Source organism: Camelus bactrianus, chromosome 14, assembly GCF_048773025.1.
Source record: "Camelus bactrianus isolate YW-2024 breed Bactrian camel chromosome 14, ASM4877302v1, whole genome shotgun sequence".
Classification (NCBI taxonomy): domain Eukaryota; kingdom Metazoa; phylum Chordata; class Mammalia; order Artiodactyla; family Camelidae; genus Camelus; species Camelus bactrianus.
The window spans coordinates 3,152,425-3,174,870 of NC_133552.1; the positions used below are offsets into that span (position 1 = coordinate 3,152,425).

Sequence of the window (22,446 nt, forward strand, 5' to 3'; positions counted from 1 at the left end):
CAGGGGTAGAGCACGTGCTTAGCATGCACGAGGTCCTGGTTCCATCCCCAGTACCTCTGTAAAAATAAATCAATAAACCAATAAACCAAATTACTCCCCCACCAAGGAAAAAAACAACAGAAAAAAGAATTTTAAAAAGAGCATACATATAGTTTTGTCTTTTTTCACTTAAAAACATCTTATAAACATTTTCCATACCTGGGAGTATACTTCTACAAAACCGTTGACTGCGATGAATGAGTATCAGGTTTCATTGGTGTCCCATTGCTTGTGTAGTCAGTCCCCAGAAGTTGACATTTCCCGGACATCGGTGATGGAGTGGATCACGGAGTGTGGCAGAAAGGAGGGCAAGGCTCATCCTTTTAAGAGGATGAAGAAGAAAAAGATTTCTCACTCAGTAGAGGCTTAAAGCATTAAGATGCCACATCCATTCCAGACTTTTCACAAGTTCTTTGGAAACTGAAAAGAACAATCAAAGTCTCAAAATGATAAATCAGCCCACCTTGCTCATCCCGTCTGTCCAGCACCCTCTCACTAGGTTAACAAGACTTGTTCCACCGAAGTGCGTGCTGGGGAGGGAGGGAGCAGGCCCACTCACGCCACGGGATGGGTCGGTGGGGAGGTGGGTGGAGGTGCGACAAGCACATTCATCTTCAGGGTCATTTGGGGCCACCAGTTACTTGAATTCATTGTTAAACATTCCGAGAGGAGAACATTAGATCAAACTCTGCAATGATGGTGAGTCGTGGAAACCTTTCCCTCAAGGAGGGCCGCATGGCTGCAGGGATTCTGAGCCAGGGAGTTCAGGTGGCCCCCAGCGGCGGAGGCCCTGCTGAGTGTCTGCTTCCTTTGCAGTTCAGTCACCTGGCCGTCTGGGGAAGCATGCTCATCTGGCTGGTGTTTTTTGGCATCTACTCAACCCTCTGGCCCACCATTCCCATCGCTCCAGACATGAAGGGACAGGTCAGTGGTTCTGTTTGGGAGTGGGCTTTCCGTGTCTTGGGGCGAGGATGAACCAACTCCAGGAGAGGCTGGTGTCGCCGGCTTCCGTTGAAATGCATCAGGCCAGACACAAACCAAATCAGAGCACCTGGAAGAGGTATTCCAGTCCACAGAAATAGCATTTGAGATTTTAATTCCTGTGTATATTATTGACATAAATCCTCTGACCTACCCAGCACATCCGCGCTCCCATAATGAACTGTGTGTTAGTCACACACGGTTCTCGTGTGCAGTCCGCGGACCTTGGAAAACAGGAGATGGTTTAAGTCTTTCATAACCCAGTGACTGTATCATGCTTGTTGTTTCGATGTTGAGTATTATTACACTTTGATGCATTGCTAGTCAGTCACCTGTGAAAGATAAAGCTAACAACTCTATTAACCAGATCATGAATTACCCAGAATAGCTCGTGGTTCATCTCTTACTGGGAGAGGCTGAGATTGAAGACCTTTCTGCTTGTTTGGATTTTTTTCATTGTTTCTTCTTTTCTATTATCTTTGTCTGGTGTTGGAGATTGAGCCATCAGTACTGGCAAACTGAATCTTAGGATTCCATGGGATTGGGTCTGGAGGGGAGCTCGACAGCCCTGGGTTCCAGACGTCCTCAGTTTGCAAATGAAGTGCAGACCTGGCCCCACAGCCCCCAAGCTGGGGTCTGCCCGCAGCCAGCACTGCCCTCGGACCCCGACAGGGGCTGCCTGACACCTCGCTCTCGCTCTTGCTCTCTCTCGCTCTCTCTCTCACACATGCACACACACATATAAATTTGCTTTACAGGGAAAATCTTCAGGGTTTATAAAAGAACGCGTGGTTGGTAGTAGGAGACACAGAATGTTTGTGAAGAAACTATTTCTTCTTTACACGTGCACTCCTTCGGAGGTTGTTACGCTGGCCGTCCCGGGTGAGGGAGCGCTCGTGTTCCTCCCCAAGGCGTGAGCGGTCGTGGTGCACAGGGCAGCACCCCCACTCTGGTCTGCTCCCGGGGTCCCCAGGACCCTGTGTTTTCCTGCCAAACAGCCAGAATCTCCCTCCCAGGCCTGCCTGGTTCTCTCCCCCGATCCAGGCTCTGGTGAGCACCCGTGAGCCCCAGGGCGGCTGTTCGAAGCGGGTGTGCCCTGGGTCCCCTAGGTGTTCGCTCTGGGACATCCACCCACATTCTCATGAGGTCGAAGGTTCGCTGGTGCTGTGGGCCAGATCCAGCCATGGGAAGGTGAAGTGGGGTTGCGGGCATCTCCTGGTGTTGCTACCCCAGGATCACACATTTCAAAGGCAGGCCTGTGCCAATCCAAGTGATGGAGGAGCTCACAGAGCCCTGGGTGAGTCAGGAAGCTTGTGGTGGAGCAAAACGAGCCTTTCCCAGCAGAGATACTTTGCACACTTCAAGAGTCAGTTCTGTTTTGGAACAAGGAAAGTATTCACAGTGGGTGTTGTGCCTAGAAAATCTTCTTCGTGGTCTCTTCCTTCTGGTCAAGGGTGGTTGTGGCCTGATGCATATTTCACTTGGAGAGTTTTTTGTGTGGGACAGTGAAGACAGCAGCCCACTGCTCTGGACAGTTTCCTAGATTAGAGGCGACTGGCTGCTGGCAGGATGGAATCAGCTGGTGGGTGACTGGCCGACAAAGCCCCATCCTTTGAAAGCCCCCCAGTGTCCTCCACAGAGGATGCTCTGGTGACCCCACTGTGTACGCCCACACCAGGGACTGCCATTCAGATGTGTGTGGGTCAGGCTGGTCACCAGCCCATCACGACGTTGACTTGGGAAGTAGGGAGGGACCACGTTTACCAGCCAGCCCCTGACCCGGCGTTCTCACTCTCTGAGCCCCACCCTGGCCTGTGTGGCTCCAAGGCTCAGCTTAATGGTGCAGTTCCCACAGTTGGGGCCTTTTCAGAGAAATCGCATGAGCTGTTCCCACCATCCAAAAGGTAAGAAATCATAATATTAAATCACATTTCACTTGGGTAGGAAAACTTCTTTTACCATAAACCATGATGTTTCAACTTTGTTGTTGGTTGGCCTGTTTCCATGAGGCAAGGGATGTTCTGGAGTCAGCCACTGCTGGCCAAGACTGGGTTCCCGTTAGACGTGGAAAGAAACGCTAATGTGGTTTTGTGTCACGGTGCCGCCAGGTGGGAAATCTGTCTGGGTTTAAAGGGCTGTTTCTCATCCCTGGTTTTGCTCCAGGGTGGGGCTCTTGCCGGGGCACAGGATGTCCTAAAATAACGCTGGGGCCAACTTGATACTTTCACTGGTGTCTGCACCCCAGTGGTGTGTTCATTCTTTGAAAAGTGGTGGTGAAGTATTTAAAAAAATTTTTTAACACTTACGAAGAATCACTTGGGTGGAGAGTGGCTGAAACTAGCCTGACATCTCTGGAAGGTTCTGCCGCCTCTGGGGGATGAGGTACCATCGTAAAGAAAGGGGGCGGTCAGTGACGGGAAGCGCTGCCTTGGGGGAAACTGATGATACGGCCCAGCCGCGTCCATCCCGTTGGTTTTTGGCTGGTGCTGTGGACTGGGCGTTTGCGTCCCCCTCAAATTCAGATGGTGAAGCCCTGACCCCCAACGTGGAGGTGGGGTCTTGGGGAGGTAATCAGGTCATGAAGGAGATTAGCACCCTGACAGGAAGAGGCCAGAGCGCCAGCTCACTCATCCCTGGTGGCGATTGAGGATCTTCACCTTCATCTCCTTATCATCATCTTCATCCCCATCATCATCTTCATCGTCACTATCATTATTACTTTAAGAATATTTCTGGTGATTTTCATAAACCATTTTTTGTAGTTCACAGGAACAGTCAGGTTTTGGCCAAGGAACACAGTTCTTTTGAGCTGTAGAATTAAACTAGTGTCTGGTGGCCAACGGCACCTCTCACCCAGGAGCCAGAGACAGAGCCCACACACAAAACGCTCTGTTCCTAACATCCTCAACAGTTGAAAAGATGCATTGTTTCTGCCGGGGCTTCCTAAACCAGTTTGATTAACTATTTCTTTGTCTTGTCTGAGGTTGGTGGGGGTTTTTCTCAACAAAGAAGAAGGCAGGTTTTCCCTCGAGGGCAAAGGAGAGGAGGACTGTGGGACGGGGTGATCTTCCACGTCAAAGCGTCTTTATCCTCCCCGGAGCGTCTCACAATGAGGTCCGGGAAAGCCAAGCAGACAGTGAGTCCGGAAGTCCCCGTGACGTTTCTCAAGTTGAAGGAAGCGTCTGTGTCCTTCCTCTCCTGAGAGCAGGCACCATTTGTGGGATTTAAGGGGCCCCCTGGTTTTCCATTTTTCTAGGCCCAAGCTAGTCCTAAAGTGAATTACAAACTTCGGTTGTGTCTATCCTGACTGATGCCGAAGTCGTCAGCTGGGGAAAATACGTGGCAGTGTCTTCCCGTGGGGGACTGCGTGTTTTTCTTTCTGCCAGTAGTGCGGCCCTGAGGCCCCATGGTCAAGGCCTGAAGGAGGAAAGCTGCATTCTGTAGGACAGAGTTGCCTGCTTGTGGAGAGGCTTGGATTACAGTGATGAGGAAAACTTGATCAAAAACTTGATCAGGAAATGGGTGGCTCTTTCCTTCACATATTCCTAGAGGCTTGGTGCTTTGGGAGTCTCAGAGGGGGTGCCGTGGTATTTGACCTTTGTTTAAAAGTCAAAAGACCTGCCCCAACTAACTTTGGATCCTTTTGCAGAGTCACTTAACCTGCATTAATTTTCTTGTCAGCAAAGTCAGAATACTATTACCCCCCCCCCCCCCAGTCACCTCAGAGATGTCATAGGATTGCCTTCGGGAAACGTATGTTTCTGCTCTTTCCCTTGGAGTGATAAGTTCTTCTCTTGAGCCACTGTAAATGGAAATATTGTGACTTAAACTCCCAGTTGTTTTGGCCAAAGAATTTTTAAGATTTTCTAGGTTCTTGATGTGAAGTATCCCAGGAAGGTCCATTGACCGCCTGCGTCTGAATGATCTAAGTTGCTTTTTAAAATGATGACCTCCTTCCCCGCCAAAACACGAGTACTTGTGATACAGGATGGGGCGCGAGAGGATGGCCGTGTCCCAGGTCTCGGCTGAGTCCCTGGGACATGCCCAGCCAGGTGAGGGTCCTTGGCTTCACACAGGAGGGAATTCAAGAGAGACACACAGAGTGAAGGTAGATTTGTTCAGAGAGATGCAGACTCCGAGTGCAGGCGTCTCAGAAGGCCTGAGGAGACGCACATTCCATAGGCAGAGTGTGGACCGTCCTGAGAGGCGAGAGACGGCCTCCGAGCACGGGGCTGTCTAGGAAAGTGAGAGCGACCACGACGTGTGGGGTGGGGAGTATTTACGGGCTCGGCAACTTCACATCCTAACTAGCGGGAGGATTATTCCAACTCCTTTGGGGGAGGGGCGGGGGTTCCCAGGGACTGGGCCATCGCCCACTTTTTGACCCTTTATGATCAGCCTCGGAACTGCCCTGGTGCCTGTGGGAGTGCCGTTTACCACGCTGGTACATTACAGCGAGCGTGTAATGAAGCTCGAGGTCTCCTGGCAGTCAGATCTCCCGCCACCTCAGGCTTCCAGGTCTCCTGGGAGTCAGATCGTCACCTGCTGTGTCACTCCTTTAATGGCTGTGCCCCGCCCCCTTCCTCCTGTCTCGCACGTGCGCACACACTCAGAATCCCTGTGTGTGGAGCCCCCGCCTCAGCCTGGACATTTCACCAGCCTGTTCTTCTGCTTAAAGCCTGAGAACCACTGCTCACACCACCTGAAACATTACTCCGCCACGATGTTCGCACCAGCCCTGGGCACTCCAGGAGGAGGCGGTGTTTGTGGATCCACATCCAGGAGCAGTGGCTCTGGAAGTCACGGCAGGCAGTGTGGCAGCCACTCTGAGGCCCGGGCTTTGTAAACAGAGGATTATAGTGAAAAGCATGACGTCATTCGCCCAAAAAAACACTCCTCACCGATGCTGGTGCTTTTCCTTTAAAGTTCTTTCACTGCTGGTAAAAGCGGGGGAAACCTTCACTTCAGAGCCTGCAGACTGCGAACTGTGCGGTCCCAGGCTCCAGGCTCCAGCCAGCTTCTGATCTGTGACAGCCTTTTTTTTTTGTCCTAAATACAGGAACGGGTTTACTTTTGGGTTTTATATACACACTTCGTACACACAGTGCAAATCCCGATGGACTGAAAGGGAACAGAGGATCAAAGTGATTAACTACTCGTGTTCCCAACGCAACTGCTCTCGCCTGGCCTGGACTTTGCAGCCCAGAGATCTCAGACCCTGGTATTTTCCATACAAATGTAAAGAGAGGGGTTTTGTTTCCAGGTTGCATGAGCTCTAGGAGGCAGCCCCAGAAGCCGGGGTCAAGGCCGTCTCTGCTCAGCTGTGGTTCCAGGACGTCAGTGTGAGCCCAAGGCCAGGAGAGGACTTGTCCTCAGGTTAACTTCCGTGGTGTGGGATGTGGTCATTTGTCCCCAGCTCCCGTCCACCTTCCCCCTTTGCCGAGGGGCCCAGTTTGTCTCACGATCTGGGCCTTTTGCGAGCCTGGCCCCAGAGGGGGTCCTGTTCACCCCAGCTCAGCTGGAGCCCACCTCGAGCTGCCCCGCCTGGGTGTGGAGCCCTGAAGATGGGAGGACACGCTCCCTGGGGGGCTGAGGCACGTTTGCTCCTGAAAGAAGCCCATCAGAGGCGTGGCTGTCTCTGTGCGCAGTGGGTGACATTGCTGCTGCGGAGGGTTTGGACTTGCTGGCTTCTCGTGTGTCTGTACCTCTCACCACCTGCGTCCAGCTGGGATGCGTGTACCTCCCTGCAGGCCCCCACATTAATAAGCCCTGTGCGAGGCCGTCCCTAGGACTGAAAAATCATTAAAAGAAAAATCAGGAACATTGACTTGAGCAGAGACATCTAGTTGGTTCTCACTATAAATACAGGCCTATAAATATTTGGGCTCTAAAACCAGAAAATTCGACGTCGGACAACAGTTCCATCAGAAAATGGCTTTTGTGGTCATTACACGTCACGCCAAGCGGTTTCTGTTTTTCTTTTCCTGACAACCGAACAAGGAGGAAGGTATATTTTATCAAACCTGTTAGCCCCTCGAAATAATTCCAGGTTCTTCCTACAGGCAGGAATGGGACCGGCTCGCACCAGGTCCTGGCTGCTTCCTGCAGGGTCCATGGGATCAGTCTGAGTTAACATGACCCAAATCGAACTTCTTTCCTATTCAGTGCAGATCCCAAGGAACGTACAAAGTGAGAAATGTACAAAGTGAAGTCTTCTGTTCGTATTTTCTGTAACTGGGTTATTTCTGAGCCTCAGCGTCATCAGGTATAAGAAGTAGATAACCTCTGTCTTTGGAGACACTTTTAATAAGGACATTAAAGAACCTAGGCATGTGAGTAATAGTAGGTGATGTCCGCGGAGAAAGAACCGAGTCCCAGAGAAAATATACGTCCATGGAAGTGTGCCCTCCCTGAGCTGCTGCTACATAACAAAGCAAGCATTAACTCGTCTGACATCTGCGGTATCACCACGTGAGCAGACGGGGGCTTGAGAAAGGGCCAGCACCAAGGAAGGAAGGAAGGAAGGAAGAAAGAAAAGAGAGGAGAGGAGAGGGGAGGGGAGGGAAGGAAAGGAAAAGAACACCTTGGTCAGACCAAGGATTGAGGTGCCTGGGGCGTCCGAAGTCAGCCAGACCTCAGGGTGCCAACCCTCACACTTCGTCACTGGGAGAGCACCTAGGGTGATGCTTGGTGTCAAAGAAGTGTCAGTCAATTCTTCTTAAATTTTTGCTTGTATTAAATTGATCCAAAGTGACTTGCCCTGCAGCGTAATAGCACTTTTCAAGTACAAACGCGGTATTGGGACCCCTGCGTGTACGTGGTGTTGGAGCAGCAGTCTTCTGCCCTCGTACCTCAGGAAAGCGGGTTCCAAGCAATAGCCCATTTACAGTCCATTACAGAAAGTGGTGATCCTGTTGTCCCTGCCTGCCTTCCTCCCTGCTCGGTTCTCTCCATTCTGGCAGCTTGTTTTATTATGGCCTTTTGTTTCAAGGATGCTGTGTGCTAACTAGAAGCCAGGCGGCTTTCATTGTGAGCTCTTTTCCTCTGGGGTTAAAGGTTTTGTTGTGGTGTTGGCATATGCCATTCATTCTGAGGTTAATTTTTAAGTATCTGTCAGCAAATTAAAGTACACATTACATGCTGATTTTGTTTGTTTGTAATATTTATACTCCGTGGTCTCAGAGCCCATTTGATGTGGTTTTGAACTTTTCCTTTCTCCAAACATGTGGAAATGTGCATGGAGGGCCCTGGAGCTGAGATCCTCTGCGGGGACTCACATCTCCAACATTTGCGGAGGGAGACGCCGGGCCTGGTGGGCAGAGCCCTAGTCCTACCCGCCAGAGACATCAGGGTTCCTTAGGTTTGTTCTGGTTAAGAGACACAGAGATGCCTGAAAAGGGCCACCAGATAAAGGATTCGTGCAAGAAGAGATGACGGGGTAGGTCAGACTAAGAAGGAAGAAGGTACAACCACAGCACGCTGTTAAACATGGGCCAGGTCCTCCTGCTCCGTGTAAACGGCGACTCCAAGCCCCCGGAAGACCAGGGTCGCGGGAGGATTTGAGGTGAGAGCTGCAGTCACCGTCGCTGCTGGTCTGGTGGCTTGCAGACTGTCGGGGGTTCACTGACGTAATCGTGTGCTGCTTTCTCCTTCTTTTTGTTTTAACGGAGGGACTGGGGATGGAGCCCAGGACCTCATGCCTGCTCAGCACACGCTCCACCCTGAGCTACACCCTCCCGCCTCGTGTGCCCTTTGGACGTGGATTAACCAGCTGTCATAAGTGTTTGGCGTCCCTTTGGCCAGAGGCAGAGAAGAGAACCCTGGTCTGGCTGTGTCTGCGCCTCTGCTGCACTTTCATTCACAGGTGGTGGTGGGTTTTTTTAAATTATGGAAACCTGATTTTGATAAAGGACAGAAGAGGAAGGAAGGGGGTGTTTAGATGTGCAGACCCTTCCCCGATGCAGGGAAGGCGGCCCAGCCCCATCCTGGATGCCCGCCCTGTGTCCACTTGCTCCTTTTCTGGTCACAGCCCCTTCATCTCTTCCCCTCCTGCAGACCGTGCGCTAAGACAGTGCTGGCTCCAGCAATGGCCTGGGAAGTGGCCTGGCTCATTACAGACTCATGAAGGCTGTTACTTGTCACCTGCAGTTGTTGACGATGGGAAGACGCCCCTCTGCTTGTGCTTCCCAGCAGGGCCACTATTGTAGAGGTGGTGGTGGGGCCTCAGGACCTGAAGGACGTGTGTCCGGCTGAGGACATTGCCTAAGAAAATAACTCACTAGGTAAATAGACTGAAAGCAAAGGTTGACTAGTTGAGCCCCTCACTTGCTCTCAGCCTTGGAGGAAGGTGGCTCGTCAGTTCCCCCTTTAGGTGGAGGACGTCTGGAGCCAGCGTGCTTGGGCGCTGTGGAAGGCAGTTCTGCTCATCACCACTGAGGCTCCCTCAGACACGCTGTGGCTTGTCCTCTGTCATGTAATTTGTGTCATGGCTGATGAATAATGTTAAGGACAGTAACCTAATGGTGCATCTGAATAATTTTGGCCAATTCCATGTCTTCCACATGCTTGGTCTCCTGGCACCTTAGACTCAGAAATATCTAAAGCACAACCTCTCGCCCTAATGTGTTCCCTGTGGTCCCTCTCTGTCCAGTGATATTGTCACCTTCCCCGGTCACAAATGGGAAACCTTTAAGCCACTCCCCCCATCTCTCCCTCATCGCCAGAGCTCCACCCAGCACATCCAGAGACCAGCCCAACATCACTAACTTCCGCGTGTTCAGCCATGCTGTTGGCACGTGTGCAGCCGCGTTGTTGGTGTGTGTGCTGCCATATTTAGAGCATCAGACGGCCAGGATCAGAGGCGATATTTCCTGGTGTCGGTTGCCCAAGGGCACAAACAGTCTGCACGCACACCTGGGCTGTAGGACACGCGGAAATGTCAGGAGGAGAGAGAGCACCTGGCATTGAGCACAGACTGTAAGTCAACTCAGAGTCAGACCTCTGCGTCTTGTCTTTTGTTACGGCTTATTTCCATGAGAAAGAGTCTTAAAACTTAAACTCTTGTCCTTGCTAGTGTCTCCTGGTCAGAAATTCTTCACCAGGTACTGAGGAACGTGTCTCCATTGGTGGCAGTAAGTGAGGACTTGTGACAGGGAGCAGGGAGCTCTGTCAGCCGTTAGCCTTGACCTCGACCTGGCCAGGTTAGGGCTGTAACTCAAACACACTGACTTCTTCTTTATGAATTGTACCAGTCAGGGTCTTTGGTTGCAGTGAACACACACACACACACACACAAATGCTAGCTTTGACTTAATAAGCAGAAGAGGAGTATGCAGGCGGTAATGCTCCATCCTGCAGAGGGTATGGAGAAGCTTAAGAACCAGGCTCAGGAAGCTGGTAGGACCCACGGAGGCTTCCCCGGGACCGCATGGTCAGGACAGGACATGGCACTGCTGCTGTCGGCCGTGTGCCTGTGCTGGTGGTAGACTCGGGGCTCCACCACTTCAAATAACCCTGGAGGTCCCTGAAGCACAGGCAGGAGCGTTGGTGGACAAGCCCGGGTCTCCTCCAGGCCCCAGCCAGTTCCATTCTGCAGTCCTTCTAGCAGATTTATCACAAATGGACCCAGATGTGTTTTAGAAAGATCCTGGCAATGCCTACCTTCTCCTGCAAATGACAAGAGGGGAAAACGTCTTTTCCACAAGGCTTCTGCAGGGGAAGGAGCGAGGAGAAGAACCCTGGAGTTTTCTTGAACAGCTCCTTTCAATGAGAAGAGGAATCTGCCTTATTAACAGATGATTGGCATAAGTTTTAAGTCTAGTTTAAAATATCATATTCAGATCAATAACAACAAAAAAAAACCCAATCAAAAAATGGGCAGAAGATCTAAATAGTCATTTCTCCAAAGAAGACATACAGTTGGCCAACAGGCACAGGAAGGATGCTCCACATCACTGATTATTAGAGACATGCAGATGGAAAACTTCACACCGGTCAGAATGGCCCTCATGAAAAAGTCTACAAATAAAACATGCTGGAGAGGGTGTGGAGAAGAGGGAACCCTCCTGCACCTTTGGTGGAAATGTAAATTTGGTGCAGCCACTATGGAAACGAGTATGGAGGTTCCTTAAAAAATTAAAAATAGAGTTACCATATGATCCAGCAATCCCACTCCTGGGCATATATCTGAAAAAAACTCTTAATTCAAAAAGATACATGGACCCAAGTGTTCATAGCAGCACTGTTTACAATAGCCAAGACATGAAAGCAGCCTAAATGTCCATTGAGGGATGACTGGATAAAGAAGATATCACACACACACACACACACACACACACACACACACACAATGGAATATTACTCAGTCATAAAAAAGAATGGGGTCCTGCCATTTGCAACAACATGGATGGACCTAGAGATTATCAGAGTAAGTGAAGTAAGTCAGACAGAGAAAGACAAATATGTGATATCACTTACATGTAGAATCTAAAAAATGATACAAACGAACCTATTTACAAAACAGAAATAGACTCACAGACAAAGGTAACAAACTTTATGGTTACCAAAGGGGGAAGCCAGGGAGGGATAAATTAAGAGTCTGGGATTAGCAGATGCAAACTACTGTATATAAAATAGATAAACAATAAGGTCCTACTGTATAGCACAGGGAATTACATTCAGTGTCTGGTAATAACCTATAATGAAAAATTAAACGTGTATAACTGAATCACTGTGCTGTACACCAGAAAATACAATACTGTAAATCAACTCTACTTCAATAAAAATAAGGAAAAAAATCATGTTTAGCAAGAAGCATAAACAAAGCAAAAATCATCCCATAAGAAAACTTCTACAGGACCAGGGCTTGGGGAAAGGCAGACCTGAACTTGGTGCCCTTACAAAAGTTGGTGGGGAGGAGGTGGCATCCTGGATGGAAGCTTCAGGGCAAAGAGCCTGGCCTGGGGCCAGGATGGGTAACCAGGCATCAGATAACCCTAAAATCAGACACTAACGACATAGAGACAAATAATTACCTCTTAACTTGTCAGTGTCTGTCACAATTCAAGTAGCAAATGTCCTGTTACTTCTGCTTCAAGAAGAGCCCACAGCTGCAGACTTGCTTCTGGTGAAGTGGTTAAACGTTCCATCGGATTAAAAAGTGTCATTTCTTTGTCTTTTCCGGATACTATCAAGTCATGAGCAACCAGCGAGAAGAGAAGAGAAAACATGATAAGCACTACTTTGTCATGTTCATTAAAACACCAGGGGACTTTGCAGCTCGAGTTGACACTGCTGCTGGAGCCAAGGGCAGCTGCTCCCCTATTTGTAGGCCTACAGTGAGGCTGTAAGTGGTAATGAAAGGCTTGAGGTGAATTTTAGTTCTGCAGCAGGATTTGGGCATTGCGAGGATCTTTCTAGAATCCGTTTAGATCAATTCCTGTAAATCTGCTGAAAGAACCGTTACAATAAGGAAATCGTATTGACAAGCTGCCGTCTTTCCCCTCCCTGGAGTTCCTGTGTACCGTTACAGGTTCTCTAAACGGGAAATGGAGTCTCACCCACCTTGCACGCCCCCTAGAACTACTTAGGGTAAGTTAATCTTTTCAACAGAGCCGCCAACTCTTCCAGCAAAGGAATTTGATGTCTTTGTGGTTTTGGCAAAAAGGTGGTTCATTTTACCAGTTTCTCGATGAAATATGTTTCATGATAAATTCAATCTTTCCTCAAAAAAAAAAAAATTCCCCCGATTGACTTTTCTGTGCAAAATTTGTTATGAAAGGCTTCCTGTGTGGAAGCAGCCAAGTACTGAGTTTGTGTGGACCTGGGCAAAGCAGTTTGGGGTCCAAGGTTAAGGATATTTATTGCTGGAGGTATAACATGTAATTCATATCCAGGAAGAACAAAATCCAGCATGCTGACAGTGGTTCGCAAACAGATGCATTTACTTTTTTTGTCTTAGGGGGAGTGTTTTTCTCCCTGCTCCCCGTTTCAGTCCTTTGCCACACGTGGTAGAATTTAGAACGAGTTTTGCCAGGGATAACTAGCAAGGTATCCAACGTGTAAATACACAGGAGAGCCGCTGGTTTCATTGCACGGACTTCTGAGAAAGTTCCTTGCTCTCCGAGGCTGGCAGGGCACACAGGAAATTCCTCGTAGGTCTGCCCGATGCAATAAACAGACCTCCGGCATCTAACCGCATCCATGCTGAAGGTTCTTATGTGGGGTTGTTTTTGCTCTTTTTGTAAAAGTTAAGGGTCCCAGCATTCCCATTCCAGCTTCTTTAGCTCTTAGGCTTTGCAATTTGTGTATGACTGTGTTTAGAGTTTAACAGATCTCGGGGTTTAGTAGGACTTATTCTGTGTTATGGATACACTCCCCGAGAAGGTGGGCGAGGTCAGCGGATCCCCTGTGGATCTGCGTCTGAGCCACCTGATGCCACATCAGATTTGTCAGAAGGCTCACAAGTTAACGTTTGCCTTTTGGTGACTCCTGGAGGACGTTGCTTGTGATATTCAGGGACGCATGCTACTCGATGCGGTCCCAGCCGGCAGCCAGGGCATCCCCCAGGAGAGGGCTTGGTAGAAATTCTGAATCTCAGGCCCCAGCCGGAATCTGCAGTTTAGCCAGAGCCCAGGGGGCTCATAGGACATTAAAAGTGAAGCAGCTCTGAGTGACGTCTCGGCCACCAGAGTCCATCCCAGTAAGAATTCTCGGGAGCATGTGGGGGAGATCCACAGGCTGCCAGTGGGGCAGAGAGGAAGGAGGGCGAAGAGGACATCGCTCAGTTAAATCATGCTCATTAATTCAATTTGAGGCAGGAATGTGTGTAAATAAACGCTGGCAGCTTCCTGCGGGGCTGGTGCAAGAATGCAGGGCCAGCGCCTGCCCCTGAAAACGCAGCTGGGGACCCGTCAGCCGGCTCTGCATCTGCGAGATAATGACAGAGAAGACGGCATTACCGTTATCGCGTGAGGGGGGTTTAAATGCAGTTACGCGCAAGACCAAGTGGAACCGGAGGCTCTGCTCCCAGAGATAAAATCTTAATTATTTGAAAAGATAAAGCTCCCTTGACTGCTCCCTCGTTTTCTAAATCAATACAGATCGGATTTCCAGGGCTTAAAATGAGTCGGCCAGTGCCCGGCCCCACACAACCTGGGTCCAAGTCAGTGACCTGTTCACATCCCCTTTCCCAACGACACTGAGTCCCTGAGGAACGGGGATGGGGGCTGAGTTCTGCAGAGTAAGCACCACCCCTCTGGACCATAAACCTGTGAAATGTTTACGGGGTTGGTTTTTGCACTTGGTGTTCACTGGCTGCTTTGAGAGCCGAGGGGTCATCCCCAGGTTATATTTATTAAGCCCCACGTGGCGTGCTGGGCAGGACACTGGCCTAACTGAAAAGGTGGTTCTCCTGCTGTACTGGTAGGAGAGAAGAACAGACCCTAACTCAGCAAATTCATCAGCGCTGAACACTTGATTCTGTCAGATGTCAGGCATCGTTTGTGAAAAAAGAGTCGGATGTCATTTTAACCAGCAGGGAAAAACATTCTAAGTTTTTATCCCAAGCATTAAAGGTAAACAGCAACAGTAATAATAACACACGGCCTAAGGAGAAAGGGCCTGGTACACTGTAAACCTTGATCATTTGCTTTAGTCCACGTATAATGACAGTCCAGCGTAAGTGTCCTTCATGTGCTTCACCTGTTACGTGCTCCTTGACATAAAAAGCAGTGCTCGTGTTTAAGCTGCACAGATGTTCTTAAGAAAATAAACCTGCTATGCAAGCCTGGTTTTAGGGTTACTGGGAAGATTAATAATTATTAATATTAATTATGGGTAATAATACTTAATAAAATAAGAAAAATTAATTATTAATTATAAATGCAACTTATTATTAATAATTATTAATTATAATATAATGGTTAAGAATAATAAATCAGAATAATAATGATAATTTAGAAGAATAATAATTAAGAATAATAATGATCTTTGTCAGACTCACTAAAACCTAGTATCTTATTCCTGTATTGATAACTTTGCCAGATCATTGTCTTTAAACCCCATGTCTTTTTCCATTTTTCTGCTTTACTGTCTTTTACCTCTTTCTGATTAATTTTGTATAATACTATAATTGTTCCTACAAGTATGTACAGCTCTACATCTAATACCTTTGATGATCCTCTGCATTTAACAGAGTCATTTAAAGCTTTCTCCTTGGATGTTGTTTGTTCCAAAGAGACATCAGTTTCCCAGCTAAAAAGTAGCCCTGAGTCCCTTGTCCCTCCTCAGCGAGGAGTGGCTGTCCAGGAGAAGAGGCGTTTCCTTCTCTGCTTTAGCTGGAAATATTTCCCTTGGTGCCTCTCCGCCCAGGCAGACACTGCTCAGAGCAGCTCACTGAGTGTTACGGAATGCTTCTGTTTAATCCTCACTACAGTGCCCATTTCATGTGCAGGAAAACCAAGTCCTGGGGAGGTTAAGGAACAGCCCAAGGTCACCAAGTCAGGAAGGGAGGCAGAACTCACACTTGGGCTGTCCCTGAATAGCCCCACTCACCCTCCCACACACAGCACTGCCTTGTCTTTGCAGCACCCCCCACGGCCCCCCACCTCCGTGCTCTGAGTCCTCTGCGCAATTTCATTATGAAAAAATGTTTTTATCCTTATTGCAAACTCCTGTGTGTACATGTTAGGACTTTTGGAGAAGGGACTGGGAGTAGAAGAGGCCCACAATGGGCAGCGGAAACCCCCCTCCCCGGACGAACCACTGAGTGTGAATCTGCGGGGTGGGGCATTGGAGAGCCCCTGTCCCTGGGCTTTGTCCCAGCTGCTTAGAAAAGCTAGAGAAAGCCCTCCGCTGCAGGCCACTCCGGGTGAAACTGGAGAAAACACCAGCTCCTGGCCTGCGGCCACGTGGACATCCCCAAGTGACGCGTGGCCTGCGGGCTGGAGGACCATGGGCTTGGTGGTTGTCGAGGCCTGACTCACAGGCTTGGCAGGCACTCTGCTTTTGGCTTAGGAGGGATTGAAACTCCGGCTGAGAATGACAGGAAGCAGACTGAGGAGATGTCAATTCTCGTGACTTTCTCCCTCTTGTGCACACGGCATTGCCTTCCAGGAGAAGGGTTTCCTGGGGGGCCAAAAAGAAGAGAAGTCGGGTTGTTCGGGCTCGGCCCTCTGGCTGACACGAGGTCTCCCTCACGTGCAGCTGCGGCATGGTCAGTGGGAGGTCGGTCAGTGGAAGGACAGTGGCGTCTCACTCAGCCTTCCTGGAATGCCACCTCTGGTGGTCCCGCAGACCAGGTCAGGTTGAGGGTGAGGGGCCTCCCCCTTTCCCATCATGACACCGGGGCTCAGCAGGTGCATGTCTGTCCCAGTGGGGTTAGGATGGCGGTTGTGCAGTGTTAGGAAGAAGATCATTTCAGGATTTGGTTCTGACTCTCATCTCCCCGGGTCCAGGGCCTGGTTTCTTTGTGGCCAGTGCAGTCCTGCGCCTGCCCCCCTGCTCACTCTTGAGTCATCAGGACGCAGGATGCTGTGGCTTGAGACTCGGGTGTGTGTCCTCTGGGAGACGTGGATTTTGTGCCCTGATGGACTGATCTGGGTCTGTGATGGGCCCTTTGTCTGTGGACGTTTGCTCAGATGCAGGCAGACTCGGCGATTTTCCCTGCCACGTCCTTGAGCCTCACCTGGGCCTGAGAAGGTACAGAGCTCTGAAAATTAAGACATGTGGGGTGAACGGGCCCAAACCAGAGCTTCGGGGTCAGAACCCCATTTACCTGTGGCCGTGGCTCCTCTCCCTGCTGAGTCTTTCCTGAACCCCGGGGCCCCTCCGCATCCCCTGCTCTGCCGCCTGTGGGTCCCCCGGGGCCATGAGCACCCCCCGCAGACGGGGGTCCCGGCCTTCCCCAGTTGTGGCCTCGGCTGTGGGATGTGCAGGCTGAGCTCTGCCCTGGATGCCCCTCCTCACTCCAGCCGGACGCTCAGTGCCCTCTCTTCTCTTCCTCTTTTCTCCTGTGTCTCTTTCCCTGCCCCCACACCCCCCTCCATTTTCCGCCTGAGGGAGAGGTCTGTTCCTTAAGGACGAGAACGTAAAGGTCAGGTCTGGTCATTGTCTCCAGGACGTCGCCACCCCCGTTCCACCTCAGGGACAGAAGAGGGGGCAGCTGGCCTGAGAGTCACTAGCAGCCTGAAGAGACCAGTCTTCACCCAGAGAAGTCTGTGTCCCACGATTCTGATTAGGCTGTTCCCTTCCTAGTAATTCTGTCACCTTGTGTCTCCCAGAATTAAAAAGGTCGTCACCTGCTAGGAGGGACGTTGGGTCAGAGCAGGGGATTTGCAGCATCCAGGCGTTCTTCCTCTTTTACAGTTGGCCTTTTGCTCCGCCTCAGGGAGCGTTTCCATGCTTCACTCCTTGAGGAGATGTTTATTTACCCAGACTCGCACAATTCTCACTTATCCAGGGTGACCCAGTATTAACTTGTAATCACCAGGCTTCCTACTGAGGGAAGGGATTCTTCAAGAAAAGCAAAGGGACCTGAAGGTTCAAAATTCCAGAGAGAAACTCCTACTGAAGGGGATGGGGAAGGGCTGCATTTCGGGAGCCATCTCCCTGAGCGGCCTGCTACTGGAGCTCTCCGGACACTCCACTGTTTCAAAGTCGCATTTGTTGTGAAGGGAGTTTTTTCTCTACGTTACTACGGCAGCAGGTGCCGAGGCTGACAGGCGCTGTCACGGCATCTCCTAGAGGGCTGTGTTTTTACACACCTGTGTTAATCAGCAGCGTTAAGTTTTCCAACTTAACCTGTGCCCACTGCCGGCCCCCGGAGAAGTTGGAATGTCATAAATCTCAACTAGCTTTCATTCTGGAAGATTCTCAAAGCAGCGATGGTGGCTCCTGGCTCTTGCTGGATTTGACTGCATGTGTTTGGTGGGTTTTTAGAGCAGAAGGGCGCCCCTAGTCTCCGTTCTATGTGCAGTGCCTGTGGTATGTCACCCACCCTTGCCCCCCCCCATTTTTGGTCACATCTGAAGTACCAGCTGCTTGTTATAATCAGGCCACTAAACAGACTAGATACAGCTGCCACCACGCATGGCCTTGCACTCCCTGTGCAGGAGAGGGAAAGCCCCTCGAGGGCTTGACCCCATGGGCAGAGCAACTCCCCGGGCCAGGCAGCAGCCCCGAGCCACTTAGAGCATCTGGGGGCTGGTAAGCGGCGTGTCGGTAAACGTTCCGAGACTCAGGGCCCTCTCTGGGGGACTGTCAGAGATTTACTGCCTTGAGAGTAGGAAATTAGGAGAGAAACGCGATGAGGCTTCCATTCGCCGGGTCCTAGGTGTTCCCTAGGATTTGCTGGTTGTTCGTTATAGAATCAAACTTGCAAAGAAAAGGGGTCTCCCGTAGGTGGTTGACGACACAGAGTCAGCTAGCAGGCAACGTTCTTCCAAGGACAAGGCGACTCTCCGTAAAGTCTGAGTGGTCTCTCCAAACGTCCATGCTGTGCGATTACACCCATGGAAAGTTCCAACACTTGCAAAACACATTTATGGTGTTAGAGGTCAGGGTGGTGGCTATGCTTGGGTGGAGGAGAAGTAAGAAATGGGAGAGGCCTGAGGGGTCTTCTGCTGTGTCCGGAGCTTTTCATCAGAGTGCTGTGTCCAGGAATTGCTGTCTGTGAAAATGAAAACTCCCCTGTGTTGCGCACATACCGTCTGTCCCCTCTGTTGTTGGATGTGTTTTACTTCGATAAAAGCTGACATTTAAAAATATGACATAAACAGCAAGTTTCTACTGTACAGCACAGGGAACTGTGTTCAGTATCCTGTAGTAACCTGTAATGAAAAAGAATATGAAAGAGAATGTATGTATGTTCATGTATGACTGAAACACCATGCTGTGCACCGGAAATTGACACACTGTAGACTGACGATACTTCAACTTAAAAAATTAACAACAATATAAAAAAGAGTAGGCATGAAGTGCTGCATAAGGACAGGTGCCCTGATGCCTGGTGGAGCTCAAGCCCATCCAATCCCACGAAAATATGTTTGCAATATAATCCTATCTTTATGAAACGCTCCTAAAACCCTGATACATGAGGGTAGTCCAGTAACATAGATGAGCAGTGAGGTGAGGGACCTAAGTTAAAACATTAAGTCAATCAGGACTTTCAAGCTAGCTTTCATTTTCTTTCACCTTTAATAAATGCATCATTATCTATTATAAAACAAAATAAAACTGTGACCTAAGAGCATAAGGAGAAAGTGCTTTCCTCAGGCCAGCTTTTACTAAGAGTGAATTCAGAGGAGAGGAAGAGGGAGGAGGCAGGTCACCTAAGTGGGCGTTTGCTGCGGCTCTGGGGATGGGAGCCCTGCGGGCTGTGTGGCTTCTCATGACTCTTCCTGTTAAGCTTCGGGCTGTCTGTTGAGGGTCCCTAGGTTGGTTTTTTTGGCTTTTTTTCCTTTAAACAGACTAGTAATAAGCACAGCAGTATGTTTTTTAATCTCAGTAGAACGCTTGTTTATAAATGCCTCTGTGGCCGCTTATGCAATGAATAATCTTAAAAATTCATTTAAATATGCTGGCTTGGAAAGGACCACCATATGGGTGATGGTCACGGGGGAAGTGGACAGAGAAGCGCTCAGAGCCCCAGGGACACAGCATTTCCCAGGTGGGGCAAGAGTCTTCTCACCAAGGGCAGCACCCATTGGCTGGCGAGTACAGTGGTCGCTCTGGAGAGGGGGGCGGACTAATTCTGTGTGAAAGTGAACTGATCAGGGAGGGTGTAGCTCAGGGGTAGAGCGCGTGTTTAGCATGCACAAGGTCCTGGGTTCCGTCCCCAGCACCTCCACTGAAAAAAAAAACATACTAATAATAAATAAATAAGCAGACCTAATGACCTCCCCCTACAGACTCCCTCTGTGTCCTGGCTAGTGGACTCTTTAAGAAATGCTTTCCGTTCTCTTAAGAAAGGCTATGAGATATGGCCTGATCCTAAGTCTGTTCACACGTGCTTAAGGCTGCGTGGTAGGTTTGTAACGTGTTCTCCAGGAAGGACTGTTGTTCTAGGCTCAGTTTGGGTTTTCATGCAACCATAGCTCTCTTCCTGTCGGGTGTGCCCGGGGCTGTGTCTGCACCCTCCCTTCCTGCTGCAGTAAGCTCTTCTTTCCCTTCCTGGTGGCTGGTCTCCTGGCAGGACCTGACACTGATGCTTCTAGAAATTCTGTCTTCTGCTTCCAAAATATGATTCTCTCCTCCCTCTCTTAACTTTCATTGTTTTATCCCACCCCTTAAGGCCTAGCCCTTAAGTATGATTGGTCCGAAGAAGTCTTCCCTCATTTTTATTTTTGATTTCTCTTGGGTTACATTATTTGGACTAAAGCCTTCAATTCCAGCTAAAAACTAACAACTCAGCTATATGACTTTCAACCAACACTTGATAGTTGCCTGCAGCTTAATTTACTTTGAAAATGGAGCAGGTCTTTTTCGTCTTTTGTGTCTCTTTAAATACCTCACAGAACACCTGGTGCATCATATTTGATGGATGAAAAACAGTCCCACACGAGTAAAAAGGTTCTTAACTTCTATGTTCAATTTTATGATCTTATTCTAACAAACATTCCCCGAACAGTGATGGTCTAGAAGATGAAGGACGGTGTTTCCTTTCCCGGCTCATGGTCACACTTCTGCCATGAAGATCAGCAGGCCGCCCTCGCCATGGGTCCATTTTTAACTAAGGCCCCCCGCCTGTCAGACTTCTCGAGGAAGTGCCGTTTGGATGACTGAGTTGACACTTTGCAGAAGACCTTTCTTCCTTTATTCTTGTGGGACAGACCAATTCTGAACATAAGTCCTTGGAGCAGAAACGCTAAAACATTTGGGAACCTTTTTTTCCCCAGTGGGAGCCTTATGTTGCCAGAAGTGACTATCCCAGAGAGCTGAAGAAAGGCCTGTGAAATTTAGCTTTTAAAAACAAAGCTGTGTTTAAGTTCTGTGGAAACAGAAGGTATTGCTTAAACATGACATGGCAGATGTTATGAAAATTTGTTTTAAGGCATTGCTCTCAGGTTAAGTCATGTTTCCAAGCTGCAGCCTGGATGCCATCCTGCCAGCTCAGCGGGGCTCTCGGTGGCAGGCATGGGGAGGCCGGGGAAGGGGGTGAGCCCCACGGGTCTGAGGGGCACGGTGCTTCTCTTCCCCAGCGAACAAGCTCCCTTGTCTTTGAGATGTACTTCCGTCTAGTGAAAAACGCGTTTTAATAGATACCGGACTTCGCTCTCGCTGAAGAAAACCCGGGTTCCTTCAGTGTGTATCTGCGGTTTCTTCAGGGCAGTCATGCTGCTCAGAGCCGTTGTGTGAAAGCCTGTAGAACTCAAAGCGGAGTGGAAGGTGGATTCCGCTTGGGTCTGAACCGTCTGATCCTGCCGCCGCCCCCTTCACCCCTGCGAGGAGGCTGGCTGGCTAAGTCTGGAGGGGACACTGCATCCGTCCCTGCGCTCAGGCGTGCGGGGGGTTCTCCAGGAGGGCTGCAGAGAGGGCGGGAAGCAGGAGTGCCGTCCAGGGTCTTCTTTTGTATCACACATGAAAGAGAAATCTCAAGGTCGAAAAATTGGCGTTTTTTTGGTCATTTGCCTGACTTTGAGGCTTCGTGTCCTTGTAGAGAAGGACACCGTGAGCCTCGCGCCGCCGTCTCCTCCTCACGCGTGGCGGCGTCGGCGGGGCCCGCGCGGAGCGGCCGGCGGGCGGGGCGCCTCTGGCTGCCCGAGGAGGGTGTGGGCTCCAGCAGGGGGCTGTCTTGCTGCCTGTGGGAGCAAGTTAACGCCACGGGAGCGCTCTGTTCGCGCAGTCAGCCGTGACTTCCTCGTTTCTCCCGCCGGGGCTCCTAAGCCGCGGGCGTCTGCGCGCGGCTGCCGGGCCCTTGCCCCCGACGCCTGCGCACTCCTCCCGCGCCGCGTCCCCCGCCGCGGCCGCCTCGCTGCGCGGGTGGCGCGTGCGGGCTCCAGGCCAGGTCGCTTCCGTGTGACGCACGGAGGCGCGGTTCTGTGCGCTCAGTGGTTTCTTCGCGGGAACATGAGGGCTGGGTCGTTACATGACTCCTGGTTGAAAATACTGTTCAAAAACTACGGAGGCCTGAAGGCGTCTAGCGCCGGCACGGGGTGTCAAGTGGCAGCCGCCATCTCTGTCAGACGTGTTGGACGTTGCGATGAAGGTCGGGGGAGGGCGTTCCGGGCCGGCAGCCATGCAGCGTCCCCAGCTCCAGGCTGAGCGCTGGGCTCCCAGGGGGGCCGGGCCGCATCTGCCCTCCTGCTCCGGAAGCTCCCGCCGTCTGTGCCGCTGGCCGTGCGACGTGCCGCAGCTCGGCCGCCTCCTGAGCCGGTCTGACCGAGGGAGGACTCAGGATTCGGGTCACGAAGGGTTTCGTGGGAAGAC

General features: G+C 50.4%; 1 protein-coding gene across 2 annotated transcripts in view; it reads left to right on the forward strand.

Moving 5' to 3' along the window:
* The window catches only part of ATP8A2 (ATPase phospholipid transporting 8A2), a 416,513-nt gene that overhangs the window by 308,067 nt on the left and 86,000 nt on the right, over nucleotides 1-22,446 (forward strand). For both annotated transcript variants that reach the window (XM_074377942.1, XM_074377943.1), the window contains one exon: nucleotides 856-963. In XM_074377942.1, the coding sequence (XP_074234043.1) occupies nucleotides 856-963 (108 nt within the window). The remainder of the gene's footprint in view (nucleotides 1-855; nucleotides 964-22,446) is intronic.